The following is a 24,050-nucleotide window of genomic DNA, read 5'->3' on the forward strand; positions in this document are numbered from 1 at the left end:
CTCTCTCTCTCTCTCTCTCTCTCTCTCTCTCTCTCTCTCTCTTTGTCCTTTTGAGACAGGGTTTCACCATGTAGTTCAGGCTGACCTTGAACTCACTTTGTAGGCCAAGCTGACCATAAACTTGTAGCAATCTTCCTGCCTCAATCCCCCAAGTGCTGAGATTACAGATGTGTACCACCATGCTCAACATTTTGTCTTCTTTTTTCTATAAGCATGAGATTCATCATTAGGTTTTTATTTGAACTTCTCCTGTTTTCCTGATATGGGTATTCATTGCTATAAACTTCTCTTGAAGGGCTACTTTTATTGTGCCCCATAAATTCCAGCATGTTGTATTGGCATTATTGTTTAATTGTAGAAACTGCCTCATTTATTCTTTAATTTTATTTGTGACCCATTGGCGGTTTAGGAGGGTATTATTTAATTTTCATGTGTTTATAAAGTAGGTTTTTGTGGTTTCTTTTGCCATTGATTTTCAGTTTCATTGCACTGTGGTCTGATAACATGCATTGGATAATTTCAATTCCTTTGCATTTATTTAAGTGTGTTCTATGAGCTAGTATGTGGTCTCTTTTGGAGAATGTCCTGCGTGCAGCTGAGAAGAATGTGATTTCTGATTTTGTGGGGTGGAATACTCTATAGACATTTACTAAGTCCATTTATTCAAAAGTTTGGTTCACTTCTAATATTTTATTGTTGATTTTTTTTGCCTAGTTGATCTATTTATGATGGTGGGGTATTGATGTCCCCCATTACAACTGTATTAATGCTTATTTGATTTTTCATGTCTGTTAATATTTGTTTTATATATTTAGATGCACTGGTATTTGGTGGATATGTATTTATGATTGTTATCTCTTCCTCTTGGATTGTTCCTTTTACAAGGCTGTAGTGACCTTCTTTATCTCTCTTAATCAGTGTTGGCTTGAAATCCACTTTGTCAGCAAACAGAATAGCTACCCCTTCTTTTTTCTGGGTTCCTGTCACATGGGACATTTTCTAAACAATCTTTGACTTTCAGTCTATGAATTGCTTTTTGAATTAAATGTGTTTCTTATCTGCAGCATATTGTTGGCTCTTGGTTCTTGATCCATTTCATCAGTCTGTTTCTTTTCATTGGTGAATTGAGACCGTTAACATTGATGGTTATAACTGATAGGTATTCACTTATCCTTGTCAGGTCATTTTCCTGTTGCTGGCTCGCTTATTTTTCCCCTCTGTTTAACAGCCTGCCTTGCCTGGTAGATTCACTCTATGCAAGAACAGAGTGTGCTCCCTGTTCATGGAGTTGTTGGATTGCATATGATTTTTTTCTGATGAAATTAAGCTGTTATTCTCAATGTTGTTTCTCTGTTTGCAGTAGATTTTTTCTGCTTTCCCTTTGGCTGCTTTTACCTTTTTTCACAAATTTGGCTATGAAATGCTAAGATGATGTGATCTTTATATTTGTTCTCAGAGTCTCCTTGAATCTGGGTGTGAAATTCAATGTTTTGTATTCTAATAGCACATATATTAATTAAACCACTTGATATTTTATCACACAAGTTACAGGACCCGCTTCATTTCTTCCTTCTACCTTCCAAACTTTTCCCTTCTTCTCCTTCAGTTTGGATAATTTCTATTCCCTTGCTTATAAATTCACTATCCTTTTGCTGCAGTATCTGATCTGCTTTTTAAATCTATCTCATGAATTTTTCATTTCTGATGTTATATTTTTCAGTTTCACAATTTTCACTTGGTTCTTTTGAATTTTTTTTCAGATATTCTTTGTCTTCCCTCCTTATATTCACCACTATAGTCACCCTTTCTTGTAAACTGTTTATATATTTATAATCAGTGCTCGAAAGTCCCTGTCTAATTCCAATAATTGAGCTATCTGTATTTTCCTTCTATTCCTGTATTTTTCTTTATTACGGGTCACATTTCCTTGGTGTTTCCCATATTGCCTAATCTTTTAATTGTGTTTTTGTAATTGCGTTTTGTACGTATAAAAAAGGGCGGTAGAAATTTAGGTATAATACTGACTTGCTGTGTTTACTCACGGCAGAGTGTAAGCCTTTCATTCTATGTGAGCTGGGCGAGCTCGTTTAGATTCCTCCTCGAGTTAGACTGTGCTTGGGATGGGCTGCAGCTTTAATTAGAGTGTGCTCCCTGTTATTAGCCCAACTCCTGGCCTTCTGTTCTTCCCTGCCTTTGTGATCTTTTCAGTATTGGAGCTGGGAGGGGATTAGAGGCAGCTTCAGATGTTTTTGCCTGACCTTTGCATTCCACTCTGGTAAGACTCCAGAATCCAAGCAGTACAAGAATCCACGTGACTGTGATTTCTACTTTTCAGTCACAGTTTCACTGTTATTTTCTTGGAAACATGCAGATGTGGATGTGTGTGGAGCGGGGATTGTGAGGTTGAGATTTCTTTTTTTCATTTTGGATCTTAATCCAGTCTCCATGCACACATTGTTGTTTAAGTTTCAGCTGAGTTGTCTTTATCCCTGCAAAGTCTCTGTCCAAGCAGGCCAACTCTTCCCACTGCCCATACCCAGACTAGGCATCCAACCTCAAGCATGGAAGTTTTAGCAGATCTCTGATGAGCTATAAAGGGCTTGTTTCCCTATAATTCAGCTCATCAGTGCTTCCTGTATTTCTGCCAGACTCATGGAAACATATGAATTCTATTTTGTCTTGGCTCTTCTGGTTGACCATGGAAATGAAGGTTTTTCACATCCCTCTATGTCCTTAACAAGAAGCAGATATATTACACAGGTTATTTCTAAATACTTGTGACTACAGTAAGGAAGAAAAATGCCAGGAGCTGATTACTAGTAGATAAATGTGCTCTAGTACTTCTCATCCTAAGGAGAATGTGCTCTTTGACCTGACATCTCCTTCTCGTTATTGGCTTATTTACTTGCATCTTTCTTCATAGTACACTTCTTGAAACTTGCTTCCTTTTCTCCCTTCCTTTTCTGATGGAATTCTTTCTTCTAACAGTCAGTGAAGTTTGGCTATATTTGACATTTCTGCACACTGCTACATTATTTGCCATTCCTCCTCCTATCTTCATATGTAGTGATTTTATGATTCACATATTTCTTGGTTTCCTCAGTGATGGGAACTGTGCTTTTGTTTCAGGTTTTCCTGCTTTGGGGCGCTTGCTTTGAGACAAAGGAGCAATAATGTCTTTGTCTCATTTTAAAATTGAAGGTCCTTAATTTTTCTGCTCTGACTTTGGTCTCCATAAACAGTGCTAAAACTTCTATTGTTAATGTCTCCACATTGCTGACTCGGGTCACTTCTCCGGTTTCATTTTGTTCACCTTCTTCCAGCATGACACAGGTGACTTCATCACTTAAACATATTTTCTTTTTTGATTTCCATTACATTCTGCCATCTCCTATCTCACAAGTCACTATTTCTCTATTTCTTGTTTTTTTTCTCTTTATTCTTTTTTTCTTGGTTGGGTACTGGGAATTGAATCCAGGACCTCCATACTGACCTACATCCCCAAGTCTTTTATTTATTTTAATTTTGCTAAGTCACTAAAGTGGCCAGGCTGGGCTTGATCCTCAACCTCACAGAGACCTGGGGCTACAGGTGTGTACCCCCATGCCCAGCTCTCTCCTCATATTTCTGTTTAAGATTTTCCTTTTCCTCTAGACTTTAAAAGTGTTCCAGAATTCAGCAAATTCCCCATTTTTCCACCTACTCTGTTTCATAAAGTAAACTCATTCTTCCCAGTGCTTCAGTGCCAATATCTATTCAAAACAGCACGGACTTTGGTGGAAGACTTTAGTGACTGAATTCCAGTTCCGTCACTTCCAACCCATGCCAGCCAGCCCCCTTGAACTTCAGCTTTCTCAAATGAACGTGTGAGACTCTAAGATCAAGTCCCTCCAGCTTGGAGCAATACAGCTGACATTCCATGGGGATCAGACAGTGAGGAGAAAGAAATTCTGTGTACAAAAGAGGTGTTACCTGCAATGTTTTATTTTGCAAGCTTGCTGGTGGCTAACGGTATTCACTATTATTATTACAGACTTTTATTTTACCTCAGATATTTAATGATTCAAAAAAAAACCTTACTGAAGTGCAGAGCAAATGGGGAACCTGGAGATTATCGTGAGGCACTCAGGGCTTATCCACGGCAGTACTCAACAGATCACCCATCAGGGATGGGCTAAGAGTCACGTGACACAGGAGCATCACTGTCTGATATTGACCAATACAAGACTGTTTGTGTTGCGCCGTAGAAAATTTCTCTAGTTTCAGAACTACCTTTGGGTATCAGAATGCCACCATTCATTGGTTCTGTTGGCCACTTCTGAAATTTGCCTTGCTGCTTTTAGCCAGGCAACAGAAATGCTTTTGCTTGCTGTTCTGTTAATTTTTATCCTTTATTCGTAGTATTTATGTTTTCCACAAGAGTGACTGTGAGTACATGAGGAGCATTTCTTGAGCACCTATGACGTATTTGGATTTTTGCTGGGTACTTTCCATACATTAATTTACAAATACCTCATAACAACGCTACATGGTGGGCATTATCATCCTCCTTGCCCATTTGAGAAAACACAGTTATAGAAGTGAAGTATGTGTGCATGGTGGTGGAGCCCAGATCAGAACCCAGGCTGGGCCTTGCCACAAAGTCTCCGTTGTCTCTATTGCATTGGTGGTATTCCAACTTGGTATGTAACAGCACACAAACACACATGAGACTTAATATATTCTTCTCTGAAGCAAAACTTATACTCCCAAATTTGAGAAAGAACTTAATATGATATTTATGTAAAATCAAACATTGGTATATTACAGAATTGAATATGAATATGTATACATTACATAGATGAAAAAAAATGAAAAATTTCCTGCTTTCAATGAGCTACATCAAAAGATGACCTAGGGCACCAGAGACCCACATTTACTTTCTATTACTAACCAAGGCACTCCAAGGGGAGAGTTTGAAAGATAGTAGGCTACACTACTCTTACAAATCAGTGTGTTCCCAGGTCTGCAGAACTGCTCCAAGGTGGGCTCTTGTCACCATTATTGTAATTTAATCTTGCTAGAGCCATTAGATATAAAAAACAATGACCTTTACCTGGCTTCATGGTGAAATAGTACTTTCTACCTATGCTCCTCTTTTCAGTGATAGACTGAGCAAATGTTAAAAACTTTGGGGAACGGCACGAGCCAAGGAGAGCTGGAGAGTCACTCTTCGAATTAACTGTGGTGTATGCTGTGATGATTTGAGGTAGGATTTGTCTGGGAGAACTTTGATTGGCCCGTTAGCTATCTATCTAAACTAACAAACACCACTACGATAGTAACAACTGTTTATTGAGCACTTATTATATACTTGCATTGTTAATTCTTCCAGCAGTTCTGTGGGTAGGGATATGGCTACATTTATTTTGCAGATAACAAAATGGAAGCGCAGAGAGGTGAGAAATTTGTGAACTTAGTCCACATGCTATTACCTTTCCATCAACAGGACAAGGGAGCACATAAATGTCCTATTCCTTCACCATTTCTCTCAATTTTCCCATCAAATATTCTCACAACTAAATGAACAGTGCCACAAAATGGAATGGATACATGCTCTTTCAAGCACCAAATATCAGAACACTCTTCTTTCTCCCTTGTTTTTAAATTTAGAAAAGGCTTTTAGAACTATGTCTCTTGGTAATGGCAGCCTATAATCATTCTGCTCCAGGAATCAAATGATGTGTCCAGAATATGTCATTTTCCCCTGTGACACTAATGGCAAAACCACACTCTCAACCAAACTGAAAGATGACTGAGAGGGATAGAGAAATGCGGTCTCTTGGTTTCCACTCAGCAGTTTGAGCCAAGCATTCTTGGCTCTCACTCCAGCTCCTTAAGCCGTAAGCAAGAGACTGAACTTCTTAACCCGTCTGTGGAGGACTGATGCTACCTCTCTACCTCTTTGTGAGGAATGCTTCCAAGCTCCGGCTTCTGAGGCAATAATGATGAAATGTTTGGAGGGTGTCGCCTCTCAGGAAACTCTTCCCTGAAGCTTTTGGGTGGTGAATTGTGTTCTTTCTTTAAACAAATTTACCACTCTGTATAATAACAAAATTTTGGGGAACCCATTAACACAGTAATTAAAACATGGACATAGGGACCCTGCTTCCTAGGTTCACATTCACGTTCCTACACTTGTATACCAGAGTGGAGTTGAGGCTTATCTGCCTCAGTATCTTTATTTATAATAATACATGTAATAAATAATGCAAGGCTCATAGCAGCCTTTTTAGGAAAATACTATTATTTTCCCTTGTATAGATCAGGAAAGTATTTTAGCTTACTGGTACATAACAAGCCCTTGATAAAAGGTTATCCATGGATACACACATATATGCATATGCATGTACAAATACCTATACACAGTAGTAGCTTCCCTTTAAATAGTCCACAGATAAGAAGCCACAGACAGCAGCATGCATACAGAAGCAGAGAGGTTACATTACATAAGGTAATGGAAAAATCACTGGATTTAAAATTCTTTTTTTTTTTTTTTGGATTTAAAATTCTTAATTCTGTGAATTTCAAAAAAAACTGTTTTGTCTGTGAATAACATGAATGAATTTGGGCAAATAATTTAATCTGTCTGGAAAGCATTTTCCTCAGCAGTAAAATGAGGTCAGTGGGTTGGATAAAGTATAATAGTTCTTTGAACCATGGTTGTTTTGTTATGCTTTGTTTTTTAATCTTGCAAAGTTTGGAAGAAAGGTAAAATTTCCAGTTAAAGACAGAGATCTTGGTCCACGCATTTCAACTTTCACTTCCTTCTCCAAATTTCAGGAGATAAAATTAGACTAGTATAATAGAGAAACTGATTTTTCTCTGCTGGAAGACAGGTGAGAATGTCATATTTAACAAAGAAAAATTCCTGCACAAGATAGAGTTCATCAGATCAGAGTCAGGGAAGGACACACTCTCCTGGGATTCCAGGTGATGACGAGAATGGTTTCTGTGGATACGGGAAGGAATTCTTTTTGTTTGTTGGTTGTTTTGTTTTGTTTGTTAAGACAGGGTCTTGCTATGTAGTTCAGGCTGGCCTTGAACCCACTATGTAGCCCAGGCTGACCTTGAACTTGTTATGATACTCCTGCCTCAGCCTCCCAAGTGCTGGGATTACAGGCATGTACCACCATACTCCACTGCTGGGGGAAGGAATTGTTAACACAGTGACTCCACATTGAGCCTGGACCATCTTCTTTTGGCTTCTGCTTCCTCCTTACTTTGGAAAGACTCCTGGGTTGCTAATAAAAATTTATTCTACCTCTAAATTTCCCCATTTCTTCTCTCTTTCTCTTCTTCCCTTCCTTCCTTTAATGGTGCTGAGTATCAAATCCAGAATCTCCTGCATGCAAAGCAAATACTCTTGCATCAAGCTAGTACTACACCTCCCAGACTCTGTACCCATTTTCTTTAGCCTGATGTAACATTTTCAACAATGAAAAGAACTCATCTCAAACCCCAGCACTAAAAATCCTAGTGAGTTGGTTTTTTTATAACATCACTATACTGAGGAAAAGTCTCAGCATCTAGGAAGAAAAGGACCAGTCTTAGAAATCTGAGAAAATATTCTTACTTGAAATAAACTCATATGAGAAACAGGGAGACACATATAACCAATTGTAATTCATATTTATCAGGAAGAAAGTTCATCTCTAAAATAATATGGTGAGGTCACACACAAAATGTTTGGGAGTAGGAAATACTACTGCAGAAATAAAAATGTTATTTGAAAAGCAATAGAAGTAGTAAAAAGTAAGTTGAGTGTTGCAAAAACAAAAACACAAAAGAAAATAGTAAGCAACTTGAATTAGCTATTTATAAAACCTGATCGAAACATATCTCCAAAATTTAAAGAAAAATAATAGGGGGCTGGGGATTTAGCTCAGTGGCAAAAGCGCCTGCCTGGCAAGCGCAAGGTCATGAGTTCGGTTCCTGGTACCGGAGAAAAAGCAAAAAAAAAAAAAAAATAATAATAATAATAATAAAGAAATGAAATACTATATTTAGAATATAAAAAGATATTAAATTAAGAATCTATTGAACATACAGAAATATAGTAATAAAAGAACTAATAGTAGGAAAACATTTAAACTGAAAATGAGTGGTCTAATAGAATGACTTAAGTATAATACAAAGTTAATGAAAAATTCATACCTAGGTATAGTCTGCTGACATTTAAAAAATATCTAAGATGAAGAAAGAAGTGCTACAAACATCTAAGAGGAGAAACCAAGCTACCAATAAAAGAAGAAGATACCAAGTTGGCATCTCTCATTTCTCTAATACATGCATGCTGTCAATGTGTCACTAGTTTTAGAAAATCTAGGAAGAAAGGTAGCCAACCTATAAGAATTTTATATTCAATTAAAATATTTACTGGAAGTGAACAGAAACAAATCCTCAGATATTTAAGGAAATAGAAAGCTTCATATTCACATATTGTTTTCAAGAAAATATTATCTAAAAACAGACTCAGCAAACTGAGAAACTTAAAAATATAATAAAATTTCAATTAATGGAAAATATGTGAGTGTGTTCATAAATATTGAATGAAATCAGTAAATCATTAATCATTAAGCTCAAATCATTTTCTTTCACATTATACTGAAAATGCTTTGAGCTTTATTTTTCTCCTATTCTTTTTTTTCTCTTGTCTGTTTGCTTTTGAAGACAGGACTATCAACAAACTGGGTCTCAGACTCAGAGAACCTCTTGCCTCAGTCTCTTGAGTATTAGGATTATAGTGTGCACCACTGCAAATGTTTTTTTAAAAAGCAAGTCAACAAGAAGAATCAATAAATATTATCTATTTCTTGCTGTTACAAAGACAAGCAAATTTTACTGGCAACTAATAGTAGAATGAAAATGAAACTGTACTTTTCAAGTCACTAGAAAATTAGACAAAACAGCAGAGAATATTAAAAAATAAGTGACAGGCAAAGATGTATCAAGAAAATATGAATTCAAATTTAATAATACCAATTTTGGACAAATGATAAAATGAAAAAATTAAAGGTGACAAAAATTGTGTCATAGTAATTAGAAGTATTATACTTCATAACAAAAATTCATATGAACTAACTTATTATATAGTGTAAATTATAAAGCCATGTGCTCATAGAAAATTTAAAAATACCTCTATTTGTGGGGAGTGGCTGAAGCTGCAGATCAATTATACAAGCAAAGCTGGAGCAAGACCAGCTGGGAGAACAGGAGACGCCCCAGGTGAGCCACATAAACAAGCTGATAGGCAGAGAGATGTCATGTGACATCAACCTGCAGAGTATATAAATAAACACACTGCAGTCCTTGGGGCAGTTCCTTTTTCCCATTAGGAGAGGGGGCTCCACCTGACCTCAGCTTTCTGTATTCTGACTCTTGTCTTTATTTCTTCATCCTCCACTGTCTGCCCCACAGGAATTTGGAGAACTGTGCTGGACACAGCATATATTTATAAATCAAGTAAGCAAAAAATGTGAAATATTTGAAAATTTTAATTTTTTATGTCAAACTTCTTACTCAGCAAATTATGCGTACTTTTTAATATCCCTGGATTATAGATAAAATTTGATCACATAGTAGTCTACCAACAGATGTTAAAGAATTAAAATTATCTAAACCACAATCTAAAGGAAATGCATTATATCTAGAACTTGAAAAAATGGCAAACAAAAGTCATAGAAATTGTGAAACACCTTCCTAAATCATTCTCAGTCAAGGATAAACTTAAAAATGATTTAGACATTAACAAATGAGAACAGGTATATTAAAAAACTATGATCAGCTTCACATGAATTTGTACGAATGTTAGCTCCTTTCTTTTTACTAAGAAAGGACAAAACATAAAGAATATATTCTCATCTCAAGAAGCCAGGAAAATATGGTATGTAAGAAGCAGATGGAAGAAATTAATCATAGCAAAAGAATAAAATGAGTCATTGAATTTTTAAAAGTACATGAAACAGAAGTGAAAAATAAGTTAAGAAACAAATCATTAGATAATTATGAAAAGTATTACAACCAATAAAATATCTTATTTAAAAGGTGGGATAAGAAATGTCTCTCCAAAACCAATAGGTGCTCTCCTCACCAAAGCAGCATTTCATAAGCTTCTTTTAGGGTGGAGAAGTTATAGGTCACTTCAGGTACAATATACTTGTTCTCTCTATAGATAACCCACTCACAGATACATTTCTTTAGAACATTCTATAGAGTTCAGTAGATGTCTATGGACTGAAAACTGAGTTCCCTACTCTAGTAATCAATACCAATTCACATAAGGGAACAGAAAAATGTTTCATTCACAGTGGAAGAAAAAACTTTAAATTGCTTGGGAGTAAAGTTAAGCACTGTATGAGATTTAGCTTAAGAATAAAATCTTACTGAGGGACAGAAAAGAGAAGTGACATATTCTCTAAAAAAACAGTACTATGTAGTAGAAATGCAGTGTCATTGTTGCTGAGATTAATCCATACTTTCCATATTCAAATTCAAATCCCGAGGATATTTTAGAACATAAAAAATTATTTAAAATTCATATGGTTGGAAAAATCCACTAAAGACCAAGTAGACTTTTGCCCAGTATTAGAAATTAAAAAGAACTGGACCTCCAGATGTTAAATCTGATTAAAACAATATGGTCTGGGTAAAGAAACAGACAGAAAAACAGAACTGAATAGTGACAAAATAGAAAACTCAGCAATGGACTTAAGTCTATCAAAAAGTTTAACTTTTAAGTGCTTTGTAAAGGCGTATTCTACAATGGTGTTGGAAAAACTGGCTAACTGGAGCAAACTTGGATGTTGCCCACATACTTTACATTACAAATAAATTCTAGAAAACACAATGATTTAAATTAAAAATTATGAATAAAGGTAGTCACAAAAGGGATACTACACATCCAATCACAATTATGAATAGGGTCACTAAGTTCCTTACAAATATACAGAACATAGAATTCAGATCAACATGTAAAGAGTCTACTATAATCAAGTATAATTAGAAATATAAACATGCTCCAATATTTTAAAATTTTTATAATGAATTTCACAGTTATAGTAGATAAAAGAAAAATATGACCATCTTAATAGATGACAAAAAAGCATCTCATTAAATTGAAGGTATATTCTTGATTTTATGGAATAGGTGGACTTCCTTGACATGATCTCATTTCCAAATGATGAAACATTTGAAATGCTTCAGTTAATGTTAGGAATAAGACTACCCTTAAAGTTTCAGGGAATCATGTATGGAAGGGATCAAAAGGTATTGTAAATGTTTATACATAAAATTTATATCAGTAAAAGGCACATGGCAATTAATCTCCTCACAACAGTCCCTCTTGCTTTGAACACACTTATCCATGGCTCTCAGCACTCTCTGAAATAGTCCTGGAGGTCCTGTTTTGTGAATGTCCTTACAAGTGTGATAAAAAAAATACGGTGAATGCTGCTGCCATGTGTCATCCAATGGAAAGGTCGGCTTGTAAAAACATCACAGTGTGTCCTTATCCACCTTACTGACCAGATCTGGCACCATGTGACTTCTGGTTCTTCCCCAAAGTCAAAAGGACCATTAAAGGGAAATATTTTGAACCCATTTAGGACACTGAGGCAGCCACAATAGTGCAAAAGGAAAATGATGGAATATATGTGTTTGAAGCGAGGAGGAATATTTTGAGGGAGAATAATGATACCACATCTTTTAATGTAATTAATTCTTGAAAAAAATTTAAACACATACCATGTTTTTCAATCACAGCTTGTAGAAGTTAACAATAAATTATTTTTTTCTAATGGTACTTAAATTAACATTATACCCTCTGTCATGCTAATGAAATGACCTACAAGATGTTATGATTTATTAATTGTTTAAATGGATGTAGCCAAGAAATCTTGGAAGAACAACATGATATGATGAAGAGTTCATGAGCTGGACTAACTTGAGAAGGCAGAAATCACACTAGTTCTGCTTTTTATTAGTTATTTGACTTCAGTAAATTATATAAACTCTCTGAACCTCAGCGTCATTGTTGGTAAAATGCAAGCAACACAGTCAAGAGAGTATGCTTGCTACTGTCCGTGTCTCCAGCTGACTGCAGCAGAAAAACTTTGCTTAAAATAAAAAAGCAGCCACAAGAAGACTTTTAAAAGTAAACAAAGCTGGTAGATTGGGGGAGGATAGTTAAAATCTGGAGAAAGGATCCACACGGGTGAGTTCCACAGTTTTCCCCTCCTTTTTCTCTCAGGGCCTTAACCTGAGAGAGGGTCTTAGTCAATTGGCAGTGACTTGAGACATCGCCTAAAAGGAAGGCCATGAAAATCCCTATATTTCAGGGAAACTCTAAGGAAAAAGGTCCTTGTGATTCAAAGAACATGAGGAAAATTTCCACTTGTACATCTCTATTTTTTTGTTTTATCATCTCTATTTTTTTTAAATCCCAGCCTTTGCCTCATGGTGATCTTCCTGGAAAACTGCATGGCAGCAGTGTAGGTGATCAAAATGCCAAAAGAAACCCCATCTTTCTTACTACAGGCCTTGGAAAGGGGGCTCCCACTGGATAGATAGTGGGGGTATCCCATAGAGGAGAGAGCTGGAGGAGAATCCTTCATTCTGCTTATGAAGTTGTGTAAGTCTCAGTATATCCTTGAGCAGCTCTGAATTTTGGACAGATCCAAAAGAGTTTAGCAAAGCTTTTGAAAACTGAGCTAACACTGAAACCACCACCAACAGAGGAGATAGAACTTGTGGTCTAAATCCAAGCAGGGTGGTCGCTTACTGGAGCAAACAAAGAAAAAAAAAGTCAATAGTTTATCAAAGGATTTGAACATGATCCCCAATGTAAACACCATAAAATTCAAAAATTTCAGGTTATATTCTGAAATTACTCAACATACAAAGCATTTAGAAAACATGATCAATTCTCAGAGGAAAACACAGTTAAGATGCCAATCCAGAGATGTTGGAATTATAAGACTTTAAAGCAGCCAAAACTATGCTTCATGAAGTCAAGGAAAACACACTTGAAATAAATGGAAATAGAAAATTTTAGTAGAGAAATAAAAGCTTTAGAAGAGAGACGAATGGAAATTTTAGAATCTAAAAATGAAATATTGGTAATAAAAAGTTAAGTAGATAGGCTCAGTAGTTGGAAAAACATGACAGGAAGGAGTCAATGAGCTTGAAGAGATCAACAGAAATCTAAATAAAAGGAGAAAGACTGAAAAATAAATAAACAGAACTTCAGGGACAGGTTGAGATAAGATCAAAGGCCTATCATTTATGTTACTGGAGTACCAGAAAAAGGAGAAAACAACTGGTACAGAAAAAATATAAAAAAAAATAATGCCTGCTAACTCCTTAAATCTGTTAAAAAAAAAAAACAAAAAAACAAACCCAAGTTATCAATTCAAGAAGTTAAGCAAAGCCAAAACTGGATAAACTTAAAACCACGCCCAGACATGTCATAACCAAATTGCTGAGAAATAACAATAAAGAAATCTTAAAATCAGAGAAAAACAGTACATTACATATGATACAATGATGCAAATGCTCACATAGTTATCATCAGAAATCAGAGTAACAATGGTTATGAGAATAAATAGGAAATGATGTCTAAAGTACCTCACAATTGGTATCATTATTTTTCTTCTTCTTCTTTTTTTTTTTTTTGTACTGGGGATCGAACTGAGGACTTAACATTTGCTTGCCAGGCAGGCACTGGGCTGCTGAGCTAAATCCCCAGCCCTGGTATCGTTATTTTAATTGCTGTTCCTTTACTACATCCTAGCATACTATATTTCCCATTACATTTCTTCAAACTTGCCACTTTTCCTCTTTGCACATTTGAACCCAATAACTGGGTGCAAAGACAACTTTGATACTGTGTATTTATTCTCGCTTATGAAAAATATTTTCCTCTTGTTGAAATGAACCTTTGGTAATTCATGATTTTGATCAAGTGGTTTTGTTTTTTTTAAACTCTGTAAGTTTCCCAAAATATTACATAGGTATAATAACGTATTTTTTACTCTTGTAAGGATATTATGAAAAGCAAATGGGACAGAGGAAAATACACAGATTTTTAGGCCCAACTAAGACACTGTAAAATCACATAAGTCAGAAATCAGTACTAGCCTAGAAGATGTAAAGGCCTGATTCTTTCGACCAGTCTCTTGAGTAGGTACTTAAAGGTATTCACTGCCCACGTCTCTTCCATAGGCTCGTAAAGTTGGGGCTATGTCAGTGAACGACGCTGTTTTCTGCTCACTGCCTTATGGTCAGGACAAGCAGTCACCACATGAAACTCAGGGTCTTTAATAAGGTGCTTGTGGCTGTCGTTTTATGCTCATTTGGCTTATATTACGTGATATTTCCTTCAGCGTTAGAGATTTCAACCTCTGTCATCACTTGGGCATGTGGAACGAACAGTAGTCCAGTTAAGGTACAAAAATACCAAATTCAAGTAGATCCCCAGGATAGCTAATTTCAGTAAGCACAGCAAGCTGAAATGGATCAGAAAGTCTAGGCATTCTGATAGGGGTTAGAAGTCCATGACCCCTTTCTGCCCTCCCTATCTTCCCAAAGGCTGTGAGCAGTGACACGTATATCATCTGCAAGCAACACAAGAGCTTGATCTCCTGGCTGAACTCTTGTATATGAAGCAAGTAAAAGCATGAAGCAACACAAGAGTGTCTGAGGTTATAGCAGGATGTGAAGAACAGGTGAGATCTGTTTTTGGTTTTGATCTGATAAATGCGCACATCCCTCTGCAAGGATGGCCAGTGCCTATTGGCCCCAGAATTATCAGTAATCCAAGTAGAAGAGGTGTGAGCAACCACAGGAATTACAACTGATGTAATGAGCCGTTCAGGGTTCACTACGCCAGCCTCGTGTACTTGGGCGAGCATAGGCTCCTGGCAGGATCAGCCAGGTTTTCTCTCTGTTTAGTTCCCCATCTCTGAATAAATGACATCCCTGCATAAAGAATGGCATCATAGAAAGACTGAACAAGATTAAGAGTCCTGCAGAGGGCTGGAGCCACTTCCTCAGAGAGTCTCTAAATCCTTAGTCAGTGTTAAAGGAAAGCCACACAGGCTTCTTGGTTCTTAAGATTCTCTATTTAACAGAAATCAAAGAATGAGCAGCCTGAGTCTAGTCTGGGTTTTACTTGGGATGGTGTCTTAGTCTCTTCTTGTGTTAAAATGGGGTAAGAGACCCCTGTTTTTCAAAGAATGTTTCTTGTGCATCTCAATAATATGAATGCATTTAGGGAAGAACAGAATTTGAAAACTTCTATATGGTACAAAGTACTCTTTATGACAGATGGAAAATAAAGGTGTGGAAAAAAGTGGTAACTAGCTTAAATTCATTGTTTTGAGCCAGAAAACCTTATACCACCCTGTTCATTCTATTCTCATTCCTATAAGAAGATTGTTATAGAATAAAGTTGTCCTGGCTTCCCTATATTTGCTGCTACAGTTTGGATGTGGTTTGTGTGTCTTCTCCAAAGCTTCACCTGCTGGAAGCTTGGTCATCAGGGTGGCTACGTTATGAGTTGGCCGCACTGTTAAGGAGTGGGGTCTAGTGGGAGGTAATTAGGTCGTACAAGGCACTCTGCTTGGGAGATATTATTCTTTAGGACCAAGGTCGGTTCTTGCATTATAAATAGAGTGAGCCTGGCCCCTGAATCTCTCTGGCCTCTTGTCTCACCATGTGATCTTTCCCCGTCATACACACTCTCTCCATGATGCCATTGTCAGTAACCCCACATATGTCCTCCCACAATGTTTCTCCCCTGTGGACCATATTGTTTTTTAAAGAATGTGTTCGGTGTCATTAATGTAGAAAAACTGTTCTCTCCTCTCCCAATGTACCCTCCTATCTATGACTAGGTGACGCGTCTCTCTTATTGCTAGTCTTCTTCTACAAAGAGATATGGCAAAACCCCAAAGAGTATTTCTCCCTTAAGGTAGGTCTACCTAGTCCTTTTACGTCAACAACGTATTTCCACACTTGACTTCAATTTTTTTTTATTTGGTGCTATCATAAGCGCTCCATTTCTATTCCCTTCCTTGGTAATTACATCAGATAGCATTTCAAACTCTTACTTCTGTCCTGGTGTACTTAATGTATCTCTGAAAACTGAATCCACAAACAAAATATTTCAAATTAAAGAAAAGACAGTCCCCTAAGAATTTGGTTTGGGAATAGTTTACTCTGAGTTAGCAGACTGAGTCACCAATGAAACATAAGATTTATCTTAATGATTTAGTTATTTACAAATTTTCACCAACAGTAGGAAATTCTATCAGAAGTCACCAGAGTAATCTAGCGGAAGGGCCCAGGTGCAAAGTTCAAGAGTTTTGTTAAAAGAAAGCCATAAGATTAAAATGATAGACTAAGGTCAAGGCCTTAGGGCACAAATCTCAGAGTGACCCAGCAAGAGATCGACTTTCTAACAATAGCGATGGAGAGTATCAGAGTACCCTTACCTGTCTTCTGTTAGTTTCATTAAGGTTGTTCCTCTAGTAGAGAAGACAATGAAGGACATTCTTAGTTGTGGGCTGGAAAGGAAAAGAAACTCTATTAGGGTAGATAGAAAAGCTGTACCATGTCATTATTTTCTGGGCTGCTTAGCTGTTCTTGTCTTTGTAGCATGGTTACCAGAACTAAGGACCTACAACTCAAAAGCCTAGTGTTGTAAGCAGTTAGCCAGCTGTAGACTCCAAAGTTGTGACCCAAGGAGGAGACCGGCTGTATCTTTTTTAAGAGGCTGCACCTGATTGAACCCGTTGATCAGCGAGTATGAATTAGAAATAAGAAAGATACTCATTCGAGAAATGCAAATTAAAACAACACTAAGATTCCACCTTACCCCAGTAAGAATGGCTAGCATTAAGAAATCAACCAATAACAAATGCTGGCGAGGCTGTGGAGAAATAGGAACCCTTCTCCACTGCTGGTGGGAATGCAGACTGGTGAAACCACTGTGGAAATCAGTTTGGAGATTCCTCCGAAAACTAGGTTTAGAGGTCCCATTCAACCCAGCTATCCCCCTGCTGGGTATTTTCCCAATATATCTAAAAACATCATATCACAGTGATATATGTGCACCTATGTTCATAGCAGCACAATTTGTAATTGCTAAAATGTGGAAGCAACCCAAATGTCCATCCACCGAGGATTGGATAAGAAAATTATAGTACTTTTATATAATGGAATATTACTCAGCTATAAAGAAAGATAAACTCGAGGCCTTTATATTTAAATGGTCACAACTAGAGACCATACTCATAAGTGAAATAAATTAAACATACATGTGCAAGCACCGCATTGTGTCACTAGTGTAAAACTTGAAAGAGTTAATTTAAACTCGGAGGTATGATAGACACTGTGAAATGATAGGTAACCACCGAAGAGTAAAGGGCTTCTGGGATGTGGGAAAAGAGAAGGGAAAGAAGGAGAAATTTTGTATGTATGTATATACAGGATAGATAACATGGTTGTTCTTCTATCTGCTGTTTCTATGCTGAAAGAAACTGTCAATGAGTCTTTGGTTGACCAGTATTGCATGTCTATATCTGTTTTCATGAGAAGCCACTTTGAAGATATCAATATGTAATACAACCACCATTGTTAATTCCCTACCACTTTGTTTGTAACTCTGTATTGTCTGTATTGTGCTTGTGATATGTTGTAAAATGTTGTATGTCTGTTAATGTTTCCCTCCTTTTATCCTTAAAATAAATTAAAAAAAAGAAATAAGAAAGATAAAACCAGTCACTGCTTTGGGTTCTTTCTGCAGTGTGTCGTGAGAAGAGGGCTGGTCTGCAAGGTGTCTATAAAATGGGGAATCCTGATAAACAAAGTTGGTAGTGTGTCCACAATGGCCTGGTGAGTTCTATAAGAAAGAGACTGTCTCCAATATGGCAGCTTGATGCCATCAACCATTAACATCATACAGTGACTTCCCTTTGATCTCAACGTTGGGATCATCATCAATTTTTAATTTCTCCTTGGCTTTCCAAGGACATTATCCTATAAGGAGAGAGGAGTTATAGCTATGGAATATCTATTTCACTTGGTAGTTGTATGTTTTTTAATGAATAAATTGGCACTGTTTTTATATGGCGTGCTCAGGAGCACTGTTAATGTAAAATTCACACTCTGGGAGACAGAACCACTCCTAGTTGAGGACCCAACATGTACCTCACTCTACAAGATGGACAGCCAGCCTGCATTGGGTTTAGCAAGGCAGTATTATCCTTGGGGCTCTCTCTGCAGGAACAACAAATTCATCCCCATTAACTATGGCTTCACAAGGCAGTAACCTCCCACACCTGATTGGGCTCCAAATCTTATAGCTCCATTTTCCCAAGGTGTTTCTCAAACCTGAGCCACTTTTGCACATTTTAGCTTGGGACCTTGGCCTCAATCATCTGACCATTTAGCTTGAAAAGAGTGCCTAACATCATTCCCTGCTCAAATTCATTCTTCATACTGCTTTCTGAATTATTTTCCTAAATATAAATTAGATCTTCTGGTTTATCTGCTACAAAATCTTTAATGTCTCCAGAATATAGTCTACTTCTCTGGAAAGGACAGCATGGTGTTTAGTACTGGGTGAGAGCCCCAATGTTATCTGATGAACTAAATATTATTCTCCTGAAACAGACTTTGAATAAGATCCAAAATGTACAATAGATACTGTGAATAGGGAAGAAACTGATCAAAAACAAAGAAAAACTGTGGTGGGAGAAAGGGGAAAGGAAGGAAGGGTAGAGGAAAAAATATATACACACACAAGACAGTTAAGATAGTTACTCAGCTGGGTTTTTTTGGCTCATTGAGGGGAAAGTTTTGTGCTAGTAATTTTCTGGACAATGTTTCATGCCTGTATCGTGTATTCTGAACAGCTACTGTGAATATAACAATATGCAGTGTGTTGATTACAGTTATTGTCCTACTAGGCTGTTTTGAAACTTGTTTTATTGTTATTTCTTGCCTTTTTCTGTTCGACATTAAAAAATCTCCTAAAAATAGACTTTGGTTCTCTGTCCTTGACGCTGTAGTGCCTATTACTATCTCAACCACGCTGGGGCACTGTTCAACGACAGTGACAATCTTATTGAGTTCTTTTGTGCCACATATTACTGTCATCTGAATGCATGAATCCATTAAATTTGGAACAACTTGATGAGGTTGGTACTATTATTATTCCTATTTTCCATGAAAGAAAATTGAGGCGCTGAACGATGAACCAATTTTGCCAAGGTTACACAGTGGCAGGAGTTCTGATTCTAGAGCTTGGGTTCTTAATCCTATATTATATTGCCTTCCTTATTACTGGCTTCAGCTCTGGAAAGAATAGATTTGAAATGTGGGAAATGCAGGTATCCAAGACCCAACTGGATATAAGCCTAGGATGGAGACTTAATTCTGGGAGTTACCCACATACTGATATGGACGAAGTTGTTCTGAGAAATAAGAACAGAAGCAAACCAAATATAGACCCAGCACTCACATTAAAAGGGCTGGTTAAGGTCAGGAGCTGAAAGGAGGAGCTGCAAGGAGAGATAAGTCAGTATGAGTTGGAGCCCCTATATTCAACAGGCTAAGGAATGCAAAGAGCTCACGGGATTTGTCCTTTTTTTTTTTTTTTTTTTTTTTTTTTTTTTGAGACAGGGTCTCACTATGCAGTTCAGGCTGGCCTTGAGCTCACTTTGGAGCCCAGGCTGGTCTCGAACTCACAACAGTCCTCCTGCCTCAGCCTCCTGAGTGCTAGGATTACAGGTGTGCGTCACCATACCGGGCTTTGATTTGCCCTTGAGGGCATCATTGGTGACCTTAGAGAGAGCAAGCAGGTAGAGGGCAAGGACAGAGGTCAGATGGAATGGATTAAGGAATGAATGAGAAATAAGGGTATGGAGACAAGAAGGCTTTAAGGATATTTGAGTGAGAAACCAGTAAAGAAGCTACACTGTACCTACAAAGACATGATCAAGAGAGGCGCAGTCGCTGGCTTTTTGTTCTGTTTGTTGGTTTTTCTTGGGTTTTGGTAAAGGGCAAGGGAGATTGTGTTTATAGTCTATAGCAAAAGAGTAAGGAAAGAGGTAGAGAGAAACAGAAGAGAGAAGCAAAGACCTGTAGGAAAAGAGATAATGGTGAAAAGGGGACTAAAATGGAGAGGTCAGCCTTACAGACAGGAGATGCTTGGCTCTCAGTGACCAGTACCAAGACATACAGGCAGCATGTAGGAGCAGGACTGGAGCTTGAGATAAGCATTCTGTCCGCTCATCTTTGGGTTCTTGATGAAGTAGGAGGTAAAGTTCTTGGCTCAGAGTGACGGGTGTGAGATATGGATACGGCTTGGGGAATTGAAGAAAGTCATGAACAGTTAGAATCACTATCAGGAAGATGACAGGTAGTCAGAATAAAGGCAAATAAAAGGACTTGAAATGCTAAGGATCCCACTGAAACGAGCAATGATCTATTTGTAACGTCACTGATTATTTTTATTAAATGGGTTTCTCCTTGCAGTGCCAACTGTCTCAAACTATTTATTAAAATGAATAAATAAAAACTATCCATTCACTTATTCAAAAACGTTGATAAAGCATGTACTACATGTCTGGCACTGTTACAGGCAGGTAGGCTGCAGCAGTGAACAAAATATAGTCCCTGCCACATGGGATATGCATGATAGTAACATCTTGGAGCTGTGCTTTGAGGGCTCTACAGCCAAGGAGTTCCGAGGAGACAGCCTGAGGAGAGTGCCTTGTGGTCCCGATTTTTTTTTTTTTCTTTTTTTTTTTGGTTTTTCTCCGGTACCGGGAACCGAACTCATGACCTTGCACTTGCCAGGCAGGCACTTTTGCCGCTGAGCTAAATCCCCAGCCCCATGGTCCCGATTAAACTGTTCCTCACTCAGCTTGTTCATCAAGGAGATTGGATTAAAGGCCTCCATCCTCTGCTCGTATCTGTCTTTGATTCTAAGATACTGAAGACCTGGGAAGGCGATGTCCTGTACCCACTCAGAGCCAGGTGCTGGGCTAGTTGGTTTGCCTTGTGTTCTTTGTGTAATTCTCACAGGGAAACTAGGGTTCCGCCAAGGTAAGTAAAATGCTATGGTTGCACAATGGAGCTTGGATTCGAACACATGTGTATCCAACTTCAAAGCCTTTCTCAATGGCCTTCCCAGCTTTAGAGGACCAGAAGACAAAAATAGCAAATGGAGACAGAGCAGATACTGCAAGTGTCTCGAGGCAGATGTGTTTTATGTCACGCCAAAAGACCAATGGATAAGGCAGCAAAGGACATTTTGGCCCAATGACCAAAAGACTTTGCTGAAACTGAGACTGTCCAGCTATTTGGATTGCTTGTTGAAAAGGCAGCAATTTCTCATCAAAGTTGTTCAGCATGAGGGCTATGGATGCCTCCTAGGGTAGATTGGGAAGCTATTCCTTTCAATTCTAAGTGTCAGTGATTCCCTTAAGTATGTTTTACTGCCACCCATACTCTTGTTTCTTCCTTTCCCCTATACTTTTTTCTTCCTTCGCTCCTCTTGGCATCTGTTCTCCCCAATCATCTGGATTTAGATGATTCCTTCTGCTGCTTCCAATTTTTGGCATGCAGAGATGCCTCCTCCTAATGCTTTTTCCTTCCAGTTAGGCAGATAGGTACATGTGGACCAATGAATGAATTTAGGAGGATGATATCTGTCATTACCCTGGGTTCAAAAGATAACCTGTATTCTGAGATGAAGAATCTCACTCTACAGCCCCTCATATTAACTGAGAGACTCTATGGAGGCTATCTAGTATAAAGTGGGGCTGTGTTAATATTTGCAATACTCAGGCCAATTTTATCAGACCTTGAAGACTTGCTGCAGGCACATCCATGAAAATTGTGTTATCCATTGGAGGCTGCACTCAGGGAAGGTGATGTGACCTCCTTTCCTGTACTAGTATGTGTCCTTACCTACTGGAAAGTGGTGCCTCCAGGACTTCTGCAATATTTACAGTGACTATGTTCAAATCTGCTTGGAAAAGGGGAATTGAGGATACTCAGATACCTGATAGCAGCCATCACAATTTTTTCAAGATTAAAGAGTGTTCCCAAGACATAAGATTTTCAACACTAAAACTGAGAAAGTTGAGGGCAAAATGAGATGAGCTGGGTGATGTACACCCTATATACAAGTCCGCTAGAAGGTGCCAGTTGTCCCTCTTTGATGCACTGGGCAAGAAAAAGTGTTCATGATCCTTTTACTAGAACATATTCTGCATCTTATAATTAAATCTGGCTCTTCGTGGAAATACTAAACCAAGGTTGTTTTAATGTGTGGCACAGAGCGAAACAAAGTAAACAGTACCTGGTCCAAGACTAAAGAGTCCACTTTTATGGAAAAGCATCCTCAAAGTGGTTAGGCGTCAGCAGAACAGCAAATATACACTGGTCCCACCCATGGCAGAGAACTACAGTGAAGCATTTCTTACCTGATGAATTTATGAGCCAGCTGTTCCACAAAGTAATAGATCTCATTCCAATGGTGCAGCACACTTCCAGATCTTAAAATTTAAAAAAAAAACAACAAAAACAGACATTGCTTAACTCAGCAGTTCATTTGCCTCCACCTTGCATTATTCCCCTTCACATTCTATTATTTTACATTTGACCTATCCAATAACCAGGCTCATCAACTGAAATCTTTATAAATCTAGAAATCTTTGAAAATCTGTTTAAATTTTCCACTAGAGTTCTTAACAGCCTTATTAAAGCCATCTCCCCTACCTTCCCCCCCCCACGACCTCTATTCCACACACTATACACTGACAGACAAAACCAGAGAAACACGGCTCGAATAGACTCATAGGCTAGTTTCACACCTTTATGAAACAGTTATCCTTGTGCTATTTAAATTATTTCCATGATAAGGGAAGAAAAGCCATCCCAATTCTTTGAACTGAAGTTAGTACAAACAGATAAAACAAGGATTAAACAATCCCCTCAGTCCAATCTCATTTAAAGTATAAATGTGAAATTCTTCAATACAGTGTTAGCAAAACTAATCCAGCAGGGGTCCAAAAGAAGAATAATTAATTAACTAAGTTCATTTTAGGAAAAGTTAAACATTTAAGGGAGTTTAATTTAATTAGTGATATTAATAAACAAAGAAAAAACCTATCCAACTATTTCATTGTATTAAAGAGGAATTGTCTTCCTGAGAAGAAAGAAACTTTCATTAGAATGTGTGGCACCGCAGGAATTTAGATTTGAAAGGATCCTTATCTTGACTAAGAAAAGTCTGACTGCTGTTTCAAAATACCATCTCCTTCCACTTTCATTCAGCTTTAAGTATTTTCCATAGTGCTTGTACTCAGTCTGCTGGGGTGAATCCACATCAACTTCTGCTATTCAAAAGCACTCTCCTGTAGCTCTGATGCCTCCTCCCTTTACTTTATGAATCTGTTTTAGTTGAGTTTTTGTCTGCCATTCTAGTAAGTGTTGAGATTTGAGTTTGCTTCTTGTAATCTGACCTTTTGTACTGGAAACGTTTTCTACTGGTTTCTGATTTTTTTATGAATTCATTTGCAATTTTAACCTCTAAACGAAGGAGTTATTTGTTGCCATTTTCCTTGTTTCAGACTATTGCACATAAAAGAAGATTCCACGCAAAGTACTCTGTTTTGTAGATACAATATTGGTAAGAATTCTCATTTGGTTGAATTTATTCCTTGTCTGTGAGAATTTATTTTTCTCTATCCCATATCTGTAAGGGCTAAATTTTTCTGAACTTGGACAAAAGCAACACAGTGCATTAAGGTCATACCATTAAAGACTCCATATCATAAGGATGTCTCATTTTCTCCAAGTTAATCTATCACTTTACTTCTAGTAAAAAATTCTAATGAAAATTAAAGTCTAAAACTAAACAAAACAATTCTGAAAAAAAATTTTAAAAACAAGGCAAGAAAACTAACCCTACCAGATATACTACCCCTTGC

At 37.5% G+C, this 24,050-nt stretch overlaps 1 protein-coding gene across 1 annotated transcript in view; it reads right to left on the bottom strand.

Annotated features, from left to right (window-relative positions):
* The window catches only part of Antxr1 (anthrax toxin receptor 1), a gene marked incomplete in the record, with an annotated part of 213,545 nt that overhangs the window by 163,121 nt on the left and 26,374 nt on the right, over positions 1-24,050 (bottom strand). The window contains 2 exon segments of the mRNA XM_013514693.1: positions 16,536-16,607; positions 22,542-22,613. Of these exon segments, the coding sequence (XP_013370147.1) occupies positions 16,536-16,607; positions 22,542-22,613 (144 nt within the window).

The sequence above is a fragment of the Chinchilla lanigera genome, unplaced genomic scaffold (assembly GCF_000276665.1).
Source record: "Chinchilla lanigera isolate Chin_1 unplaced genomic scaffold, ChiLan1.0 scaffold00023, whole genome shotgun sequence".
Taxonomy (NCBI): Eukaryota; Metazoa; Chordata; class Mammalia; order Rodentia; family Chinchillidae; genus Chinchilla; species Chinchilla lanigera.